This window comes from Chanodichthys erythropterus, chromosome 13 (assembly GCF_024489055.1).
Source record: "Chanodichthys erythropterus isolate Z2021 chromosome 13, ASM2448905v1, whole genome shotgun sequence".
Classification (NCBI taxonomy): domain Eukaryota; kingdom Metazoa; phylum Chordata; class Actinopteri; order Cypriniformes; family Xenocyprididae; genus Chanodichthys; species Chanodichthys erythropterus.
Window position 1 is genome coordinate 53,118,123 of NC_090233.1, and position 21,288 is coordinate 53,139,410.

At 33.3% G+C, this 21,288-nt stretch overlaps 2 protein-coding genes across 5 annotated transcripts; both read left to right on the forward strand.

Moving 5' to 3' along the window:
- The first annotated feature begins 1,599 nt into the window (after positions 1-1,599).
- On the forward strand, positions 1,600-9,499 carry ddrgk1 (DDRGK domain containing 1). Of its 2 annotated transcripts, none has more exons than XM_067407012.1 (9): positions 1,600-1,785; positions 2,894-3,040; positions 4,693-4,829; positions 4,913-5,014; positions 6,499-6,621; positions 7,535-7,573; positions 7,777-7,833; positions 7,925-7,973; positions 8,263-9,499. In XM_067407012.1, exons 1-9 carry the CDS (start codon positions 1,698-1,700, stop codon positions 8,421-8,423), a joined length of 903 nt encoding a protein of 300 aa, XP_067263113.1. In that variant the 5' UTR covers positions 1,600-1,697; the 3' UTR covers positions 8,424-9,499. The 2 variants fall into 2 exon arrangements, with proteins under 2 accessions (XP_067263113.1, XP_067263112.1); XM_067407011.1 differs by having other exon boundaries at positions 2,891-3,040; positions 8,263-9,497.
- Positions 9,500-10,419: 920 nt separating this feature from the next.
- Positions 10,420-19,373, forward strand: LOC137033800 (transmembrane protein 127). Of its 3 annotated transcripts, none has more exons than XM_067406101.1 (5): positions 10,420-12,016; positions 12,402-12,468; positions 12,543-12,718; positions 13,068-13,229; positions 16,687-19,373. In XM_067406101.1, exons 3-5 carry the CDS (start codon positions 12,544-12,546, stop codon positions 16,968-16,970), a joined length of 621 nt encoding a protein of 206 aa, XP_067262202.1. In that variant the 5' UTR covers positions 10,420-12,016; positions 12,402-12,468; position 12,543; the 3' UTR covers positions 16,971-19,373. The 3 variants fall into 3 exon arrangements, with proteins under 3 accessions (XP_067262202.1, XP_067262200.1, XP_067262201.1); XM_067406099.1 differs by having other exon boundaries at positions 10,421-12,016; positions 12,538-12,718; XM_067406100.1 differs by lacking the exon at positions 10,420-12,016 and having other exon boundaries at positions 12,025-12,468; positions 12,538-12,718.
- The last annotated feature ends 1,915 nt before the right edge of the window (positions 19,374-21,288 follow it).

The following is a 21,288-nucleotide window of genomic DNA, read 5'->3' on the forward strand; positions in this document are numbered from 1 at the left end:
TGAAGTTTGAGCATCTATTAGACAAGGTTAACGGAGGCCGATCGGAACCAGACTTGGTGGGCATGATCGACTCATGGTCCTAGAGGTCTGTAAGAATTTTAAAAGAAATCGGCCACTAGTTGGTTTTACGAGTTTTACGCCTTCGTAATCATGTAGTGTTTCACAGATCCACACAATATGCATATCATTTGATCTCCTCATTCTGAACAACTTTGCCTCAAGAACCGATGCTGTCAATCAAATTGTTCATTAATTATTCGCGAATATGTAAAAAAAAAAAATCACTTTTGCGAACTAGTCCTAGGTTTTTCACCCGATCGGAACAAAACCAGTGTAGGACAATTGTCTGGACTCTCTAGATCAATAATTATAAAAAAAAAAGTTGAACTTCACCCTTAGGGTCGCTATAACTTGGCTAAAATGGGTGTGGCAAAATATACTCAACCTATAAATCCTAAACAATAACTAAAATTTCACAAAATTAAGTGAGCACATGCAGCATATGACTCTAAAGAAGCATGCCAATTTTTATGGAGATTGGACCATAGGTGGCGCTATAACGGTTAAAAAGCTTTAAAAAACATATTTTTAATTGTTTTGGCTGCAAATGAATATAACTGTGGGTGTGGTCGACTTATTTACACGGGAGTCACGTCTTTAGACTTCTGGATACTTGCTGAGTCTAATGATACCAGACTTGTCAGGTTTCGGCTTATGGTTTGTGCAACGTTGTGATTTAGCGCTTAAAAAACTTTTGCGAATATCTTTGAAACCGTTAGTCTGATCGAGACGAAACCAGCGTGGGAAACACGGAACCTAAGCTGGTTTATTATATGGTAAAGCCCAAATGTCAAAATTTTGATAGGAAGTGGCAAAAAATCCAATCAAAGTCTTTCATGGGTCATTTTTTATGATTTCGTATATATAAGTGTCTAGAACTTCAAAACAAAATGAGATATTTTCACCAAAATTGGCACACATATGTATGGACACCCCAAAAAAGTGGTGGAGATTGGGCAATAGGTGGCGCTATAACTGTCAAAAAACCTTTAAAAAACATGTTTTTCCTTACTAAATTGCCTGTATTGGCTGTAAATGGTGTTTTATATGATCTAAGTGTTTATATGCTTGCTGAATAAAATATAATACCTTTTTATGTGCATAAAGGCCTTAAATGCTTGAACCCCGATAAATGCTGCTTGCAGCTTTAATATTTTTATTTTTTTTTAGTGTAGTTTAATAAATAATTTTTAAATTGAAAAATAAATGGGCACATTTTAAACTAAGCCATTTTTCAACATGGTGTTCAATAAAACTATAAAATAGTACATTTTTAAATGTACATTCAATGTATTTAAAAAACTAAACAAAATGTTTTATTTAATTTTGATAATAAACAGGACTTTTTATATAAATAATTTGTAGTGTATAACTTATATATGTTAAATGAATTAAGACAAGCGGATTGGAGAATGGATTAAGATTAATAATATTATATAATTTGTACAATAAATACAAGTTAATAATTTGTGCGATTTATGTTTATTACATTATTCTTATGTTCCGCCACACCTGTAGGGGTCGCGCTGTTCACGGAAGTGACGCGCGATTAAGACAGCAACGTCAACTTCCTGAAGCTGCAGAGCTGTTTTGAAGTAGTTAGCAGTGTTAATTTTATTTATTTATTAACAGTTGAAATGGATGTGGTTCTGTATATTGTTGCTGCGACTATTCTGCTGGTTCTGATCGTGTTTGCTGTGAAGGTTCGCGGACGGACTGAAGAAGGTGAGTGAAAATATGGACATAAAATCAGCTTAATAACTGTACATGTTATTATTGTGGATCAAACCTGATATCTGCATTAAATAATGAGACCTTATTATAAAGTGTTTCCTGAACCTGATATATCTGCTCCAAACACTCATTAAACTCATTCTGATTTTGGATCCCGTTGACTTCCATTGTATTGTCAAAAGTGTCCGACAGCTGTCTGAAGAATATGACCAGGTCATATATGCGTAGTTAAAATACTTAAGATAAAATTAATTATTGCCTAAATTAGTGGTTTTCATTTTTGAAGAAACACATTTTCATGTTTAAAAACTTGATTGATACTGTGTGAGAAAAACATGACTATAAAACTGCAAAATGTTCCTGTCCTGGAGTCAAAGCTAATTATTAAAATATTATTTGGAAAATTATTTTTTATTTTTTACTTTTAGAGAAATGTTATTTTTTTAAACATTAAGTGCTTTCACAATAAATATAATTCCAGAGCAGTTTACTTTTAGTTTAAACTTTAGTTAAAGCATTTTTTTTTTCTCACAATTTCCATGAACCCCCTAGAAATGTACAAATAAAAATAAATAATAAAAAAGATTAAAATAAGTAACGTTAAATAAGTTATATTAAAATAAAAAGATTTAAAAAAGATTCAAATAAGTAAATAAATTATATTAAAATAAAAATATTAAAAATGTATTTAAATAATAAAAAGATAAAAAATAAATAAGTAAACAAATTATTTATATTAAAACAAATTATCAAAAAGAATTTTAAAAAAGTAAATAAAATACATTAAAATAAAGAAATGCATACATACTAAAATTATATTGAAATAACTGCATAAATAATTAGATTAAAATAAATAATAAAGAATAATATATCTAACAGTACAGCACTGTAGTGAGGAGAAAAATACTTACTAGAAACTAATTATAACTAAATATATTTTCCAAGTAATATTTAAAATTTAGTGTAGTATGTAGTATACCAAATTTGTGTCTTTATACACATACATATATAGCTGTGTTTTAGATGTTAGGATGGGGGTCTGAATAAACTGTGGGTCAGAGCCAATCACTGATCAGCTCTTGTGCTTTTATTCTAGCAGCTGACCGTGAAGACCGTCAGAATGTGGCGGCTCGAGTCGCAGCACGTCCGCTGGCGGCAGAGGAGCGTCCGGCAGGAATGCCCCGTCGCCGTAGAAACCTCCACAGCCGAGTGAGCGCCCAGCGGGCACAGCGGGCATCGGACAACGGTACTCATTCACCACAGTTAGAACACAGCATGATGGGAGTGAGCGCGTTTGAAACAGTGAACCTGCAAAGGAAGGTGTCACATGTGTTGCAAAGTTCATTTTAGGGTCGTTCCGGTTCATTTATTGAGGCGAGACAACATTGTTTTTTCATACACTGGGAAATTTTGCTTCCATCACACTCCTTCCTTCAGACGAGTGGAAAGAAAACATCCAAAATACACATTTAAGCATTTATTTCATTTGCATCTGATTAAAATAAGTTTATTTCATTTGCAAAAAGATTAAAATAAGTAAATAAATATTAGAAAATATAAAAAAAATTAAATAAAGTAAATAAATAATATCAAAATAAATATTAAAAAGATTAAAATAGGTAAATACATATGTACAATAATGTGATTAAAACAAATAAAAAAGAATGATACTAAATGTAATAATAAAAGAATAACATTTCTAACAGAACAGCACTATATTGAGGAGAAAAAACTTGATGCATTATATTAAATTATATTAATATAAATATTTAAATAAACTATAAAAGAGATTAAAATAAGTAAATAGATTATATTAAAATAAATAATAAAAAGATTAAAATAAGTAGATAAATCATATTAAAATAAATAATACAGAATTAAAATAAGTAAATAAGTTATTTTAAAATAGTTTTTTAAAAAGATTAAAATAAATAAATAAATAGGTTTTATTAAAATAAAAATATAAAAAAATATATTAAAATAAATAAACTAAAAAATAAATAATGAAATTAAAATAAATAAGTAAATAAATTATATTAAAATAAACATACATATGTACAATAATAATTTGATTAAAACATAAATAATAAAGAGTAATACTAAATATAATAAAATAATACTTCTAACAGAACATACATTAATGCAACTTAATAGATACTAACTGAAGATATATATATATATATATATATATATATATATATATATATATATATATATATATATATATATCTCATAAAAAATTAATTAGTGATTAAAATTAGTCATAAAAATATAAAAATAAATAATTTAATATAATTTATTTACTTATTTAATATTTTTAATATTTATGCATTTATATATATATATATATATATATATATTTAATATTTTTAGTATTTATTTTAGATATATATAAGTAAATAAATTATATTAAAATAAATAATAAAAAAGATTAAAAATAAGTCAATACATTGAATTAAAATAAATACATAAAATTATATTGAAATAATTACATAAATAATTTGATTGAAATTAATAAATAATAAAGAATTTAAGAATAATTGTTTATATCTCACAAGAATAAAGAATAATTATTATTATTGTGAGAATTTATTTTTGGTGACTTTTCTTGATTTATGAAGTGATGAAATCCAAAATCTCCTCAGTAAAAACCTTTAACTTTAATATGTCAACAAGAATCAAACAATAACTTTATTCCTGGCTTTATCCAATGTCCAGTGACATTTATGCAAACTAGTGCATATTTAATTGCAATCATTTGCATATTTAAACAAAACCTTTCATAAATCCTCTAATAGAAAATACAGTTACCTGAATGTGTGACGATTAATCAACAGGTGGAAGTAGAGTTTTTCCTTCAGATTATTCACTGAACTCACCCTGTCTCGTTCTCTCCAGAGGACAGTCCCGTGGAAGCCGATGAGGATCAGGAAGACCGGCAGCCGTCTGAAGAACGACCTCAAGGCGCCGGGAAAGTAGGAGCAAAGAAACAGAAGAAGCTGGAAGAGAAACAAGCACGGAAAGCTCAGAGAGAGGTTACGAACGCCGCTGATACATCTCACGTTTCACACGACCAGACGTATGGTTATTAATGTGCGTGTGTGTGTGTGTGTTTTAGGCCGAGCTGGAAGAGCGAGAGGAGAGGAAGAAGATGCAGGAGCTCAGAGATCAAGAGAGACAGAAAGAGGAAGAGAAAGAGAGACTGCAGGAGCAAAAACAGGTCATTTTTACTAATAACACTTTCACAAGAAGTGTCGGAAGTAGGACTTTTATTTTGACAGCGCTGAGAATCAAGCGTCTGAACAAATTCTCTGTCTTCATTAATTTAATCTCTTTGTCTAATAATTGAAATCAAGCTATATAATACTTTGTCCATATCCTGCGTTCATTATGAAACGGGAGTTAGCTTTTATTCGCTGTTGTGACATATATCCGCTTCTCAAACAAGAACAAATGTAGGGCGGGGCTTGATTTTCTTTGTGGGGAATTGATTGGTTGGTGGTGGTTTGCTATTGGTGAATCTCATGTGAGTGACAGGTTGCCCCGCCCTCATCATCAGAGAAGAGAAGAGATGGAGGCGAAGTTATTCTAAATAAAAAAATATTAAAATAAATTTTAAAAAAGATTAAAATAAATAAGTAAATAAAGCATTTCCATGTTTTCAAATGTGGAAAAGTTTAGAGAAAAATTGTAAAAATGTACAAATAAATAAAAAAAAAAAAAATATATATATATATATATATATATATATATAAAAACAAAAATTATAATAAATGAGGAAAATAAACCATTTCCATATTTTCAAACGTGGAAAAGTTTAGTGAAAAATTATGTAAAAATGTACAAAAATGGTTTTTTTGTAAATATAAAAAAATATTAAAATAAATAAATAATAAAAAGATTCAAATAAATAAGTAAATAAAGCATTTCCATGTTTTCAAATGCGGAAAAGTTTAGAGAAAACTTTGGTAAAAATGTACAAATAAATAAAAAATATTAAAATAAAAAAAAAATTATAATGAATGAGTAAATAAAGCATTTCCATGTTTTCAAATGTGGAAAAGTTTAGAGAGAAATTGTGTAAAAATTGACAAATAAATAAAAATATTAAATTAAAATAAGTCAATTTATTTACAATAATAATTTAATAAAAATTAATTTAATTTATTTATTATTGTAATTTATTTATTGCTATCAAGTTCAAATTATTTGGTCAAATTTCACAATAAGGTTCCATTTTTTTTAACTACATTAAATAATATACACTAACCATAAAAAAATATTTCTTAAGCATTTATTAATTTTAGTTAATGTCAGTTTTAACATTTACTAAAACATAATTAAAATCAAAAGTTGCATCAGTTAATATTATTATTTTAATGGACCTGAGTGAACATGAACTAACAATGAACTGATGTATTTTTTAACCAACATTAGCAAAGATTAATAATATTGTAACAAAAGTAGTTCTCATTACTAGTTAATGTTAGTAATGCGTTGATTGCTAATTATTTAGTGCTGTTAGTTGTTATGCATGTGTCATTTACTGTCTTTAAATTAAACTTAAAATGACTTTATTTCAGCCATCGCCACCCTAATCTCTTATGGCATTGAGCATCAGTGTTAAACTCCTGAAACACAGAATCATGGTCAACTTTCCTGCTTCAATAACAGTAAACGTTTCTAAACTCGTCTCTTCCGCAGGAGGAGGAGTTACGGCGTGCCAAGGAGGAGCAGGAGAGGAGAGAGGAGGAGGAGTACCAGCGGCTGAAGGAGTCGTTCGTGATCGAGGATCAGGGAGAGGCAGACGAGGTCGACGAACAAGAGGTGCGTCTCAAAACATCTGCTTTCCTGCAGGAAACTACATTAAAGTTATTTTGTGACAGGAGCGACAGTGTAACACTGCACACCTGCAGAGGAAGTTGTTACGTTTGCTGTGAAGTTCATTTTAGGTGGAATGGAAAAATGATTATTTTCAACCCTCATTCTGTCTGAATGTATTCGTTTTAATAGTTATGGTATAACTATTGGTCGATGTCTTGCTCTGGAGGCGGGGATATGCAAATGTGTTTGCCTGTGTGACATCACAAATCCTGCAATATTTAAGTGGAGCTTATTTAAATAAATGCTTTGTTTATAATGAGGAGGACTTGCAGGATGTTTTAATGGTACAAAGACCTCTAATATGTCAAAAGATCAAGGATTATGTTTTTTTCCATTGTTTTTCCATGCACTGCTCAGGCTATTTTGCTTCCATAACACATCTTCTTTCAGACTAGTGGAAAGAAAACGTCAAAAACACACATTTAAGTGTTTACTTTATTGCACTTTAATCTCAATCCACATCTGTAAAGTCATAAATCTCCACTTCAGCACACTAAACTTTACACTTTTATTCATAACTATATTCTGAAGGTTTGTTCATATATCATTCACCTGATTTATACAACGTTTTACTCCTGAAAACGTGTATTTTTTCATGTCTGTTGACAGTGTTTCTGATGTATGCAGTGATTTAAAAAGAAAAATTCAAAAAATGTAACTCTAAAATGTCAACAAAATCAAAGAATTATGAATCTGATTCATTTTTCTTTGGGAAATATATGCAAATTACTGCATATTTAATGACTTAATGTCTCATTTGCATATTTCAACATAACATTTCATAAATCTTGTAACGCAAAACAATTGTCTGAATGTGAAAATCCAGTGGATTTTAAAGTTATTTTGTGTTTTTCAGTCCCGTAACCTGCTGCAGGAGTTCATCCAGTACATCAAGGTAACATGAAAGATATTTTTTATTATAATGGCCTCTTTTTATTTGGAACATGATGCAAAAAACAGCAAATGAATATTATAAAACAGATAGTTAAATTGAATTAAGTTCAAAGGTGTTGATCTGATGAACATCTTCTTCATGTAACCAAGTTTTTCCTTCGTTTTTTTGTATTTTCATTTATGACACTTCGGTCTCCTACTCAGAAATCCAAAGTGGTTTTGCTGGAGGACCTGGCGTCCCACTTTGGCATGCGCACTCAGGTCAGTGTCCATCGCAGACCTCAAGAGTTTTGACGTCTGAACACATTTGAGCTCTTTGAGGTGATTTATAAAATGTGTTTCTTCATGTCAGGATGCTATTGCCAGACTGCAGGATCTGATCGCGGACGGTTCCCTCACAGGTGTGTGACTTCATTCTGATGCAAAACACACACTTTACACCATCACAGCAATTCCTCAACCTCAAACACCAGTCTTTTCTTCTCTATCGTGCCGTATATCCGCTTCTCAAACAAGAACAAATGTAGGGCGGGGCTTGATTTTGTCTGTGAGGAATTGATTCGTTGGTTGTGGTTTGCTATTGGTGGATCTCATGTGAGTGACAGGTTGCCCCGCCCTCATCATCAGAGAAGAGACAGAGGTCTGATTGAAGATGAACTCTTGTCAGAACATTGTGGTGTGTTTCTCTAGGAGTGATCGATGACCGGGGGAAGTTTATCTTCATCACGCCGGAGGAGCTGAACGCTGTGGCTCAGTTCATCAAGCAGAGAGGAAGAGTGTCCATCTCTGAACTCGCTCAAGCCAGTAACACCCTCATAAACCTCACGCCCGAGATCCAGAGCAGCACATGAACTTCAACCTGAAGTGTTTTTCTTCTCGTGACGAGGACTTGTAAATAAAGTGGGACGCATCATGTAATTTATGGAAGCTTCCGCCATGAAATAAAAAACAATATAAAAAGGAAACTGCAACAATTCTGACTTTATTTCTCAGAAATCCAGTTTATGTCTTGCAATTCTGACATTTTTTTCTGAGTTGTTTATATTTCACATTTCTGACTTTATTTCCCAGAATTCCAAGTTTATATTTCGCATTTCTGACTTTATTTCCCAGAATTCCAAGTTTATATTTCGCATTTCTGACTTTTTCCCTGAGAATTCCGAGATTACATCTTGCAATTCTGACATTTTTTTCTGAGTTGAGTTTATATTTCACATTTCTGACTTTATTTCCCAGAACTCTTAGTTTATATCTCACAATTCTGACCTTTTCTCAGAATTCCATAATTATATCTCACATTTCTGACTTTTCTCCCCAGAATTCCAAATTTATATTTCTGACTTGTTGCCTGAGAATTCCGAGATTACATCTTGCAATTCTGACATTTTTTTTTTGGAATTGAGTTCCTAGCTTTCATTTCTGACTTTATTTCCCAGAATTCCAAGTTTATATCTCACAATTCTGACCTTTTTCTCAGAATTCCGAGTTAATATCTTGCATTTCTGACTTTATTTCCCAGAACTCTTAGTTTATATCTCACATTTCTGACTTTATTTCCCAGAACTCTTAGTTTATATCTCACAATTCTGACCTTTTCTCAGAATTCCATAATTATATCTCACATTTCTGACTTTTCTCCCCAGAATTCCAAATTTATATTTCTGACTTGTTGCCTGAGAATTCCGAGATTACATCTTGCAATTCTGACATTTTTTTTTTGGAATTGAGTTCCTAGCTTTCATTTCTGACTTTATTTCCCAGAATTCCAAGTTTATATCTCACAATTCTGACCTTTTTCTCAGAATTCCGAGTTAATATCTTGCATTTCTGACTTTATTTCCCAGAATTCTTAGTTTATATCTCACATTTCTGACTTTATTTCCCAGAATTCTTAGTTTATATCTCACATTTCTGACTTTATTTCCCAGAATTCTTAGTTTATATCTCACATTTCTGACTTTATTTCCCAGAATTCTTAGTTTATATCTCACATTTCTGACTTTATTTCCCAGAATTCTTAGTTTATATCTCACATTTCTGACTTTATTTCCCAGAATTCTTAGTTTATATCTCACATTTCTGACTTTATTTCCCAGAATTCTTAGTTTATATCTCACATTTCTGACTTTATTTCCCAGAATTCTTAGTTTATATCTCACATTTCTGACTTTATTTCCCAGAATTCTTAGTTTATATCTCACATTTCTGACTTTATTTCCCAGAATTCTTAGTTTATATCTCACATTTCTGACTTTATTTCCCAGAATTCTTAGTTTATATCTCACATTTCTGACTTTATTTCCCAGAATTCTTAGTTTATATCTCACATTTCTGACTTTATTTCCCAGAATTCTTAGTTTATATCTCACATTTCTGACTTTATTTCCCAGAATTCTTAGTTTATATCTCACATTTCTGACTTTATTTCCCAGAATTCTTAGTTTATATCTCACATTTCTGACTTTATTTCCCAGAATTCTTAGTTTATATCTCACATTTCTGACTTTATTTCCCAGAATTCTTAGTTTATATCTCACATTTCTGACTTTATTTCCCAGAATTCTTAGTTTATATCTCACATTTCTGACTTTATTTCCCAGAATTCTTAGTTTATATCTCACATTTCTGACTTTATTTCCCAGAATTCTTAGTTTATATCTCACATTTCTGACTTTATTTCCCAGAATTCTTAGTTTATATCTCACATTTCTGACTTTATTTCCCAGAATTCTTAGTTTATATCTCACATTTCTGACTTTATTTCCCAGAATTCTTAGTTTATATCTCACATTTCTGACTTTATTTCCCAGAATTCTTAGTTTATATCTCACATTTCTGACTTTATTTCCCAGAATTCTTAGTTTATATCTCACATTTCTGACTTTATTTCCCAGAATTCCAAGTTTATATCTCACAATTCTGACTTTATTTCCCAGAATTCTTAGTTTATATCTCACAATTCTGACTTTATTTCCCAGAATTCCAAGTTTATATCTCACAATTCGGACCTTTTTCTCAGAATTCCGAGTTAATATCTTGCATTTCTGACTTTATTTCCCAGAATTCTGGGTTTATATTTCACAATTCAGACTTTTTTTTCTCAGAATTCCATGATTATATCTCACATGTCTGACTTTTTTTCTCAGAATTCCGAATTTTTCAGAATTTCTTGACTTTACCTCTAAATTCTGAGGTTATATCTTGTTCAATTCTGACTTTTTTTCTCACAATCCTTAGTTTACATCTCCCAATTCTGAGTCTGAATTATGAAACATAAACTCAGAATTGCGAGAAATAAAGTCCGAATGTTTGGTAATAAACTCGAAATTGCAAGGAAAAAATGTCACTTTTTTTATTCTGTGGCAGAAAGAAGCTTCCATATAGACCCATCATACAGGACTCAGAACTGCAGTGATATTTCCTGACCCGATTTCCCTTATTTCACCACACAGGCATCATTTACAGTGCCTTTAAATTAAATGCCTGGAGTGACGTGTAATACAGAAGAATCATTTTCAGTTCATTTCAGGAGATTTTATTTCATTAAACACATTTCAAACAAGGTTCTCACAATCGTGACAAACTGAAAACATGAGGGAATTTTAAATCTGATCGCTGGGGTTTTGCTTTTCATAGTTTATTTTTCTACAAAGGCTCAAGTCTACAATATTTCAGTACGTAGAATGATTTTTGTCAGTGCATCTATTAAATGATTTGTAAATCATCACAAACAACCGAAAAAGTCATGGATTGGTCAGGAACTGTCCTGACAAAAGGGCAAAAAAGCACAAAAACTACATTTGGTTTTATTATAATGACAATTTAAACAGGCATATAAAAGGTTTTATTGTTTATTTTTCTACAAACTAGCTGTATTTTCCTCCATTCTTTTGATTCTATCCAGCGTTATCGAATGAGAAGCAGAAAGCATGTATATGAGAGGACTGCTTTACTCCTGGCAGGGATTATAATTGTTTGCTGGTTGTTTGTCTTGTGACACTAATTTCCAGATTTCCCTGAAGCGCTGTTTTTGTATTTACTCTTTTTTTTATTGGTTTTAAATATTTAAAAATACAGCCAGCGGGCACATTAGGATAAACATAATAAATAAATAAATAAATAAATAAAATCAAAATAATTTTGAGTCACAGATGTCAATCATGTTCGTGTAATGTGTGGCATGAGTGCGTCGAGCCTCTAGAGGGCGTTGTGTGAGCAGAACTGAGCCGCGCATGCGCAGTGTTCCTCACAGACTTTCATGTTGACTCGTTCCGTGTTTAAACCGCCGCGATGAGGCTTTATTTGCTGGATATATAAATAACGCGATCAGCGTTTATAATGTAGACAGTTTGTTCACCTTTATTCTGCTCCAGGATGAGATCGACGCGAATGTGTTTCACATTATAGCGGTTATAATGTCACGAGCGCCTCTTCTTCCGTCAAGGTGAGAAACATCGTTTCATTCAGTCTGTCAGGATTATTATTTAAAGATCGTCTTTGTTTTAGTTTTGTTATTCCCGAATGGTTTGTGATGTTTAATAATATTATTTTGAAGGAGATATTTGAGTAACAGGGTAGTTGTCACGTGATCTGTACCCCAGGGCAGCTTGTCACGTGTTGTGATTGTGTACAATTTATTAATTATATTTTCTGTTGGCCAAAACAGTGGGTATAATATATATACAGAGACTATTTAAGGTTAGTGTGTACAGAGAAAATAACTATAAAAAATATTCACCAGAGTAACGTTAAATAGTGTGACAACTAGCCCCGGTGTGTTTTTGTGTCACAGTAGATGTTGCTGATGTTTCATTGTTCTTTCTCCAAAGTTACTCTGTTTATGAGGAAACATAAAAGCTCAAAGTGCGCAAAAACATCTGAAGTCTGTGTATAAAGGTGAGATATGCATTTTTGCTTTGAATTGTTTCTACACAAATCCATCTTGTAATTGCACGTGTTCCTCAGATCAGCATGACCCTGGCGTTGACCCCTGCGGCCGTGTGCCAGTGCTTCACTCTGGTGTCGCTGTGCACGTCTATCGCCGACCCCAACTGGATCCAGGTCCAAAACTGTTCTGATGCGAACAACAAACTCATCTACGGGGTGGCCTTCACCATGCACGCCTATCAGAACCGCACGGACACGGGTTTGATTCATGCATTATTTTAAGAAGGCCCTTTCTTATTGCTTTTGGGCTCTTCTAGACTGAATGTTGATTATTCTCCTCATTGTTGCAGCTCCTCTCTTCCCAGTCTGTCAGTAACGCTCTGTTTAGTTCCTGAAGCCCCTCCTTCTGAAAAGCACAATGTGCTCTGATTGGTCGGCTGGAGCAGTGTGTTGTGATTGGTGTTTGGGAAATGTCCCGCCCTTTAATATAACCGCCAGTTTCAACACACTCCTAACTAACTCAACCAGGCCCCGCCCCTTTATTATGCGCATTCATTATTTAAATGAGGAATATTGTGAATACATGTTTGGTTCTGGACGGTGTGTAGGTCCGCTGGGCGGTTTGCACGGATGGGGAATGTGGCTGCTGTACTCGCTGGTCGCTCTCTGCTACAGCGCCGTCCTGTTGTCCAGCTCCTCTTTCCTGCTGGATTTCCTGGGAGCAGCTGCCACTCACTCGAAGCTGGTGACATCACTGCACGTCTCGACAGGTGCGCTGAATTAAACCGTTGTTTTTACTAACACTGCTTAATTTTGGTCTATTTTGCTTCTACAACATGCCTTCAGTTCAGAAAGAAAATTCCCTGGTAATTTACTCTCCTCCATGTCATCCAAGATGTTCATGTCTTTCTTTCTGCAGTGGAAAAGAAATTAAGAATTTTGAGGAAAACATTCCAGGATTTTTCTCCATATAGTGGACTTCACTGGGGTTCAACGGGTTGAAGGTCCAAATGACAGCTTCAGTGCAGCTTCAAAGAGCTCTACATGATCCCAGACGAGGAATAAGAGTCTCATCTAGAGAAACCATCAGACATTTTCTGAAAAAACTAAAAAATTATATACTTTAACCACAAATGCTCGTCTTGCACTGCTCTGTGATGCTCCACGCATGACGTAATCATGTTGGAAAGGTGGAAGTACCGCGGTAGAGCAAAAAACTCCATCTCATTTTCTCCTCTAACTTCAAAATGGTCCGACATTGTTGTTTTACCTTTTTTTGTAAAGACTTACTCTTTATACGTTCACTTTGTACGGGGTTCCCACGGGTCATTTTAAAAGGTCTATTCCAGACATTGAAAATCAGGGAATTCAAATTATTTTTTTTTTTTGTCCAAGTCATGGAATATCAGGGAATTTTGTTTCTTTTATCAAAATGTAATTTTTCTATACCGCATTTTTTTATTGCGTTGTTTCACGTGTTTTGCGTATTGTTATAGTTAGGCTATTTTTCAGCAGCATTTTATTCCCTTCCCGCTCGTCAGCTTAAGTCAAATGCAGTCACCTGTACATGTTAACTAAGGCAAACGTGCAGGAAAATGTACATTTCGAGAGCTTTGGCTACAAAATGAGCACTTCAAAGACTGTGCTGACCAGCCGCGACACGACAAATGATTCTATTTTTGAAACGGTTTCTATATTTCTGGGATTTTGCAGCTAATAGTTCATAGAGAGGGAACAAGGACATAAATGCACAAAGGAAATGGATTACTTATTTATATTAATTTATTACTTTATTATTTATTACTTATTAAACATTTTAATATTAAGCAAAGCTCAAACATAAACATTTCATGACAAAGACTGTATCAGTCACTGAGTATGTATTTTGAATAATGTTTTAATTTTGTTTAGTTTAATTTCGTTTGGTTTTTGTGTTTAGCTGCGAACAGAGCCCGCCCACACGCTGTTATGATTGGCTGTGATTTATGATTGATTTTGTCGTCTTGAAGCTTTGTCAAGTCTGGTTGGGACACCGTAAGCTAAAAAAAAAATGGGGTATTTTGAGGAGGCAAAGTGGCAGTCGCACAGAATTTTCAAATTGGTCGTGCGTAGCTGATATTTATACATTTATATATTATAAATTAATATATGCACATTGGATAAACTACCAACATTACTTCTGAAGGAAAAATATTATGGGACTTAATTATTTAATAATTATTAATTATTTATTTCAGACTTAAATAATCACAACCATTTAGAGAAATAGACGGTCTGCAAAAACTAAATGTGAAGAAATCAAAAGATTGAATGATGAACTTGATGAGAATCAGAAAATCCTCTAAAGCGTTTATCCCCCGAAAGCATAAATACTATAAATTGACATGAAAATATCAAAGTGCATTTATTGGGTAAAAACACAAAAAGACAAAAAAGTAGTGTATGAGTGTTTAACTTAGTTTTGTACTAAAAACGTCTGTGCATAAGTAAATAAAGCTTGCAAATGGATGGATTTAAAATACTGTCTAAAGCTGATTTTTGTCTGCTCAGTGCTCAGCACAACAGCGGCTCGTTTTTATGTTCATTATAGGTCATGGAAATTCTGCTTTTTAGTCAGTGAAAGTCAGGGAAAAAGTCAGGAATATTGTCATTTGGCTTAGAGTGGGAACCCTGTTTGTAAACACTGGATCGGTACTTCCACCTACATCACATGATTACGTCATGCGTGGAGCATCTCAGAGCAGAGCAAGACGAGCATTTGTGGTTAAAGTATATAATTTTTTAGTTTTTTCAAAAAATGTCCGATGGTTTCTCTAGATGAGACTCTTATTCCTCGTCTGGGATCATGTAGAGCTCTTTGAAGCTGCACTGAAACTGACATTTGGACCTTCAACCCGTTGAACCCCAGTGAAGTCCACAATATGGAGAAAATCCTGGAATGTTTTCCTCAAAAACCTTCATTTCTTTAGACTGAAGAAGGAAAGACATGAACATCTTGGATGACATGGAGGAGAGTAAATTATCAGGAAATGTGAATTCTGAAATGAACTAATCCTTTAAATCAGGGATTCCCAAACTTTTTTGTCAGCCATGAGATTTTAGGTTAATTTCAATAATTTAATAACACATTTGCATGTTCACGGTTCTCTGAAGTCAGTGTTTACATAATGCAGCTAACAAATCAAATATTTCATCAAGTGTTTTATATTGACTGTTTTTACACTTTTATGATTTATTCCCTTTTGGGAATACCTGCATTAAACAATGATATCATTGTTTCACACATTATCATATTCAGTGTTCAGTTGCACACATTTTGTATGTAAAAATGTCTTTACTTCTGGTAGTTTTGATATATAATATTGCACATTATGGCAAATGCTGTAGGACATTCATGTCTTCTGTTCATAAATAGTATGGTAGTGTGATATTAGTCTCTGCAATTAGTTTTTATTCATTTAAAACAGAAAACAAAAGGTCATGGGTCACCTATTATGCCCCTTTCACAAGATGTAATATCAGTCTCTGGTGTCTCCAGAATGTGTGTGTGAAGTTTCAGCTCAAAATCCCCCACAGATCATTTATTATAACTTGTCAAATTTGCCTCTATTTGGGTGTGAGCAAAAACACGCCGTTTTTGTGTGTGTCCCTTTAAATGCAAATGAGCTGCTGCTCCAGAAGAGGGCGGAGCTTTAACAGCTCAACAACAACAAAGCTGGAGAATCTCACGCAGCCAAAATGAGGAAAGTGTTCAGCCTTACATTGTTCAAACTGATGGAGAGACTCAGGAAGAAGTTACAACTTTTAGACGTTTCTGAATGGTTAGTGGATAAATTGATGTAGTTGCTGTGGAGTTGATTCAACTCATCCACTAGCATGTGCCGTCATGTTCATCTTTTGTGTTGAATTGACCCTCGTTTGTGAAGCAGTCCGGCGTAAAATGACGGCATGACAACAACACTCGACTACAACAACTCTTCCTCTTCTCTAAAGCAGCCCAACATGGCCCCGCCCCCTTTGTTGTGTGTTCTCGGGGGCGGGGTTTATGTAAATTTTAGTGTTAGTGATCTCGTTGTAGTCCCTACCAGAAAGTATAGTTGGAAAACCACTCGCCAAAAGTGTCTTTAATAAGTATTTATCCTTGTTAAGAACAGTTTTTGTTTATATAATATTATGTATTATATTATATATATATTACTAATGTATATTTTCTCTCATTTCTCGCAGCGGTCAGCTGTATGGCGGTGGTGGGAGTGTGCGCGGCCTGTATGTGTGTGATCGAACACAACCTGCAGCGAGGGAAACAGCGCGCTGAAAGCAGCCCGGTACTTTGCCTGTTCCCAGGAGAAAGCTTTTTCATCGAGATGTTGGGCCTGATCTTCTCTTTCACGGCGTGCGGTTTCGCCCTCAAGGGTCGGCCAGAAACCGTTAGGTCATGTGACTACCTGAGCGTGGATGGAGAGGACAGTGATACGGAGCCTTTGATTGGTGGAGCTGAGAGGGAGGAGTAAAGCTGACAGAGGTTCACTTCATTTATGCACTTTATTTCTTATGACAGGAAACAAGTGGAGCACATGGAGACCGGACTAAATTCAGAATTTAGGAAATTCAGTTCATGAGTGTGAATTTTAATTGAATTGAATTGGTCACACAGGATGTAGAATTGGAATGACAAGAAATATTTATTTAATGAGTCACAGTTCAAAGAATTCCAAAACAGTCACAATAATATTTGAGATAGTATTATAGTTTTTATTCATTTTTTTAATTTGTTTTTATTTTAATTCATTTAATTACATTGTAGTTTTTTTTTTTTTTTTAAATGTCTGATTTTTTTCTTTTTCAGTACATCAAGTTTAGCTAAATGAAAACGAAAACTGTTGCTGAAATAAAATACGTTTTTTATATTTTATTTTATATTGTTAAAATAAGTTCAATTCATTTTAAGCAAAAAAAAAAAATCTTTTACATTAATTTTTTCATTTTAAAGTTTCAGTTCACTATAATAAGCCTGAAACGCATTTTTCGATAAAACATAATTAATTTGGACTAAATTATATTTGTTTGCTTCTACGCAGAGCACATTTTTCTGAATTAAATTGGCATTTTTCTCTAATATTGTTAAAGCAATTAGCAAACTTTTGTTATACGGCACCAAAAAAATGTTTGGCTGTATTTTGAAATTTCGTATACCATAATAATCCATAAAATCAAATTTAATTTGGTTAAACTTAATAAGATTCACATTAGCAGTGAATGCCATTCAGACATTTTTATGTGACTTTTTAAGTTTTATATGAATTAAATACGTATTTATTCATTTTAAAAATTAAGTCATCTAATGTTTCTTAAAAATAACCTAAATTTTGTGTGACATAAACACGTTTATGGGTAATTCATAGTGAAAAATGAAATGTCTTAATGAATTTATTTGAATTTCATTTCATTCCATTTTAGTCTACTTTTATGATTTGATTTTTATTTTTGCACGGTTTTAAAATAAACAAGAGAATACAGTGCAGTGCAGGAAGTTTATTCCACCTGAACAATATTAAACTAAATTTACAATTCTGTATCCTGTTTGCTACTTCAGTTCATATTCAGTTTAGTATTCAATATTCGCCTCACTGATGTCGCTGCAGGAACGAAAGAGAAGAGCACAACTACTATTATTACCACTAATATGCTGCTGCCTTCAAGTCCTGCCGGAAAGATCCTACTTGTGAGTTCGGAAATTATGTTCATAATATATGATTTTGGTCACTGCTGCATAAATTGACATGCATCAGTCCTGTAGCAGATCTAGGCAGGTGGAGCTGGGGAGGTGGAGGGGTTCAGAGGAACTAGATTACAGCAAACACTGAACCAAACTGTTGAGCAAGCAAGGATGCAGGATCAGCAGAGGCCAATCAGCTTGTGCCATGTGGTAATGATGTGTTTGCTGGAGTTTCATGACTGAACTACATATTTCTCTCTCTTTTGCACTTACTTACAAACACTGGAGGCAATTTGTAACGGGAAGGCAATGTAATGAAGGATGCGTGTCATTAATGCTGCCAGAATTAAGGGAAATGTAGTTTTTCTGTAAGTATGATGATTCTGACATGACTTGAAGAGGGCAGCATGAGATCCTTCATGCATGAAAACTCTTTTCCGTGCAGGTGTTTTCTACTTTCAGACCAAATACAGAAACCACTAAAGTCACACTCGGCTTGTTTCAGGGGTTTGAACGCGGTTTACAATTAAATGTGAACGCTCCAAATGAACTCAGATCATCTCAGCGGCCTTTATCCTTTATAATCATATTTAATATTCAACTTATGCATAAATAAGGAGAATTAATAAAAAACTAGTTAACCAGGTTCTAAACAACTGAGACCCGATCAGCATTCAGATCCATTTTCTAATCCACATACAATGTGAACGGTTTGGATCTTGTAAAAATGAGATATTCAGGGCTATTTTTCATCTTTTGGCGATCAGTGGCATGATTTCTGTAGATAAACTAGTAATTGATCCTCAGTGTGCCTTCACTTTTATTTTGTAATGTGACATTTCTAAAAAGATATTTTAGAGCTGTTAAAGGGATACTTACACCAAAAAATGAAAATTATGATACAGATACAGAAAGTCCCATAGTAGAATTATTATATATACATATATTAAAATTACTTATATTTAAATTTATATGATACTGTATGACAAGACCATATGTGTGAACAATATATGTCTCATTTGTATATACAGAACAGATATATGGAAACATGCGGTATGATTTTCTATAGGTTTATATAAAACGCCCATTGTAAAATTATGTACATATATTACATTTGCGTATGGGCACTCTCAAGTTGTTCTGAACCTGTATGAACTTCTTTGTTCTGTTGAACATAAAGGAAGATATTTTGAAGAATGTTGGTAGCCAAAAAGATGTTGGTCCCCATTGACTTCCATAGTATGAAAAACAAAACAAAGTACTATGGAAGTCAATGGGGACCAACAACTGTTTAGTTACCGACATTCTTTAAAATATCGTCTTCTGTGTTCAACAGAAGAAAGAAACTCATACAAGTTTGGAACAACTTTAAGATGAGTAAATGATAGGATTTTTATTTTTGGGTGAACTGTCCCTTTAAATCACCAGCTCCTCTATGAAACATCAACATATATAAGCTTCACGTTTTCTAGCTAACATTGATCTTGATGGGATTTTCCTCATACTGTATTTGTATTTCCCTCTTTTAAACAGAATAATATTGTACAATTTTTCTCCATTTGTCGTTTTGATATTCTATTATTTTACTGGAATTATGATGTCTTTCCTTAAGTATGGTAGAAAAGATTATATTAGTTCACAATATAATGCACAGATCAGAGATCAAGAGCATGAAAGTGAGTAAATTTAATGAATGAATCTCACTTTCATTTTGTCCTGATGAGTATAATAACACAAACACTGTGATTTAAAAAGTATAAACGCACACCGTGTCCATTTTTGTTCACATCTGGTGAAGCCATTGCATTTAATCATTTGTAATACAAAAGAAAAGGTCATATCTTCATGATTTCTTGTCCAAAGTTGAGCTTCAAACGTCTCAATGATCTGCATTTCACTAAATGAACCTGAATGCGTGAAGAATCATGGGAAGTCTGTGCCTTAATTTCTCAGTTCTCGCTCTAATTAGACTCGCTCTCCATCAGCGCTGCATCGCCACCCGCCGTCACATGACACCAGCTTGTGCTCCAGTTGGATGGAGACCATCGCCATAGTAACCTTGAGAAGTTGTTGATGTCACAGATGAATTTGTGAATGGAGAGAGAGAACACAGAGGGGTTTATTATAATGTGACATGACTGGTTTTGTGTTGTCTAGTATTTCTGTGTGAGTTGTGCATGTTAAACCACGATTAACACTAAAGCTGAGCTGAACAGTATGAGGAGAAATGATGTGGAATTGAAGGAAAATTGTTAGCCTGTGGACCAATATTTGCACTGACAGGACTATGTATTATGAGCTGATGTATGTGCAATCTTCATCTCAAATGTTTTATGGGTTTGTTTTTAAAGCATTGCATGCATATATCATGTCCATTAGTGGAATATTCATTCTGATTATGTTATTTATGCCTGAAAAAATGAATAAATGCAAAACTTGGAACATTTAAATGAAGACAATGCAACCATCTCACTTTATTTCCTTTATCTTACCTCTTATTTTCACAGCATTTATTAATCTTTTTTAATGTTATTTAAGATACAATTGATGTTTGTTCATAGTGCATTTACTAATGTTAACATATTGTAAACTTTTTAATGCCACTTCACACAATTAATATTAATATTTTTAACTGTTTTGGCATTAAGATTTAGAAGTGTGTTCACTCGGCAGCTGTTCTGCAATGCCTCCGGGCAGCTGTTTGGGCGTCCAAGACCAAGTCCTATCTATTTAAATGAATCCTGCTTGACGAACTAACAATTAAATGACATATTTGAAATCAGCAACAAAATCTGACACGAATTGTCCCATAAATGTTGTTTCTTATGCTCAAATAGCGTTAAAAAAAGATTTTTTTTTTTCAAGCTAAACCAGCCAATGTGCATGTGCAGTCCTAAGCTTGAGTCTGGTCTCAGGTTTCTATGGGATCCGGAGCTTCCCAATGACGCAATGACTTTATCAATCAGCGATTGGCTTAATTAGCATATTCATAGATCTGCGTATACTAAATGAGGAAAGGGTTAAGGGGTTAGTTCACCCAAAAATGAAAATTCTGTCATTAATTACTCTCCCTCATGTCGTTCCACACCCGTAAGACCTTCATTCATCTTCAG

Excerpts from the sequence above, each read along its gene's own strand:
- ddrgk1 (XM_067407011.1), top strand. The coding sequence starts at position 1,698 with ATGGATGTGGTTCTGTATATTGTTGCTGCGACTATTCTGCTGGTTCTG. Across the intron at positions 6,622-7,534 it reads ACGAGGTCGACGAACAAGAG|TCCCGTAACCTGCTGCAGGA; the intron begins GTGCGTCTCAAA and ends TGTGTTTTTCAG. Across the intron at positions 7,974-8,262 it reads CGCGGACGGTTCCCTCACAG|GAGTGATCGATGACCGGGGG; the intron begins GTGTGTGACTTC and ends GTGTTTCTCTAG.
- LOC137033800 (XM_067406101.1), top strand. The coding sequence starts at position 12,544 with ATGACCCTGGCGTTGACCCCTGCGGCCGTGTGCCAGTGCTTCACTCTG. Across the intron at positions 12,719-13,067 it reads TCAGAACCGCACGGACACGG|GTCCGCTGGGCGGTTTGCAC; the intron begins GTTTGATTCATG and ends GACGGTGTGTAG. Across the intron at positions 13,230-16,686 it reads ATCACTGCACGTCTCGACAG|CGGTCAGCTGTATGGCGGTG; the intron begins GTGCGCTGAATT and ends CATTTCTCGCAG.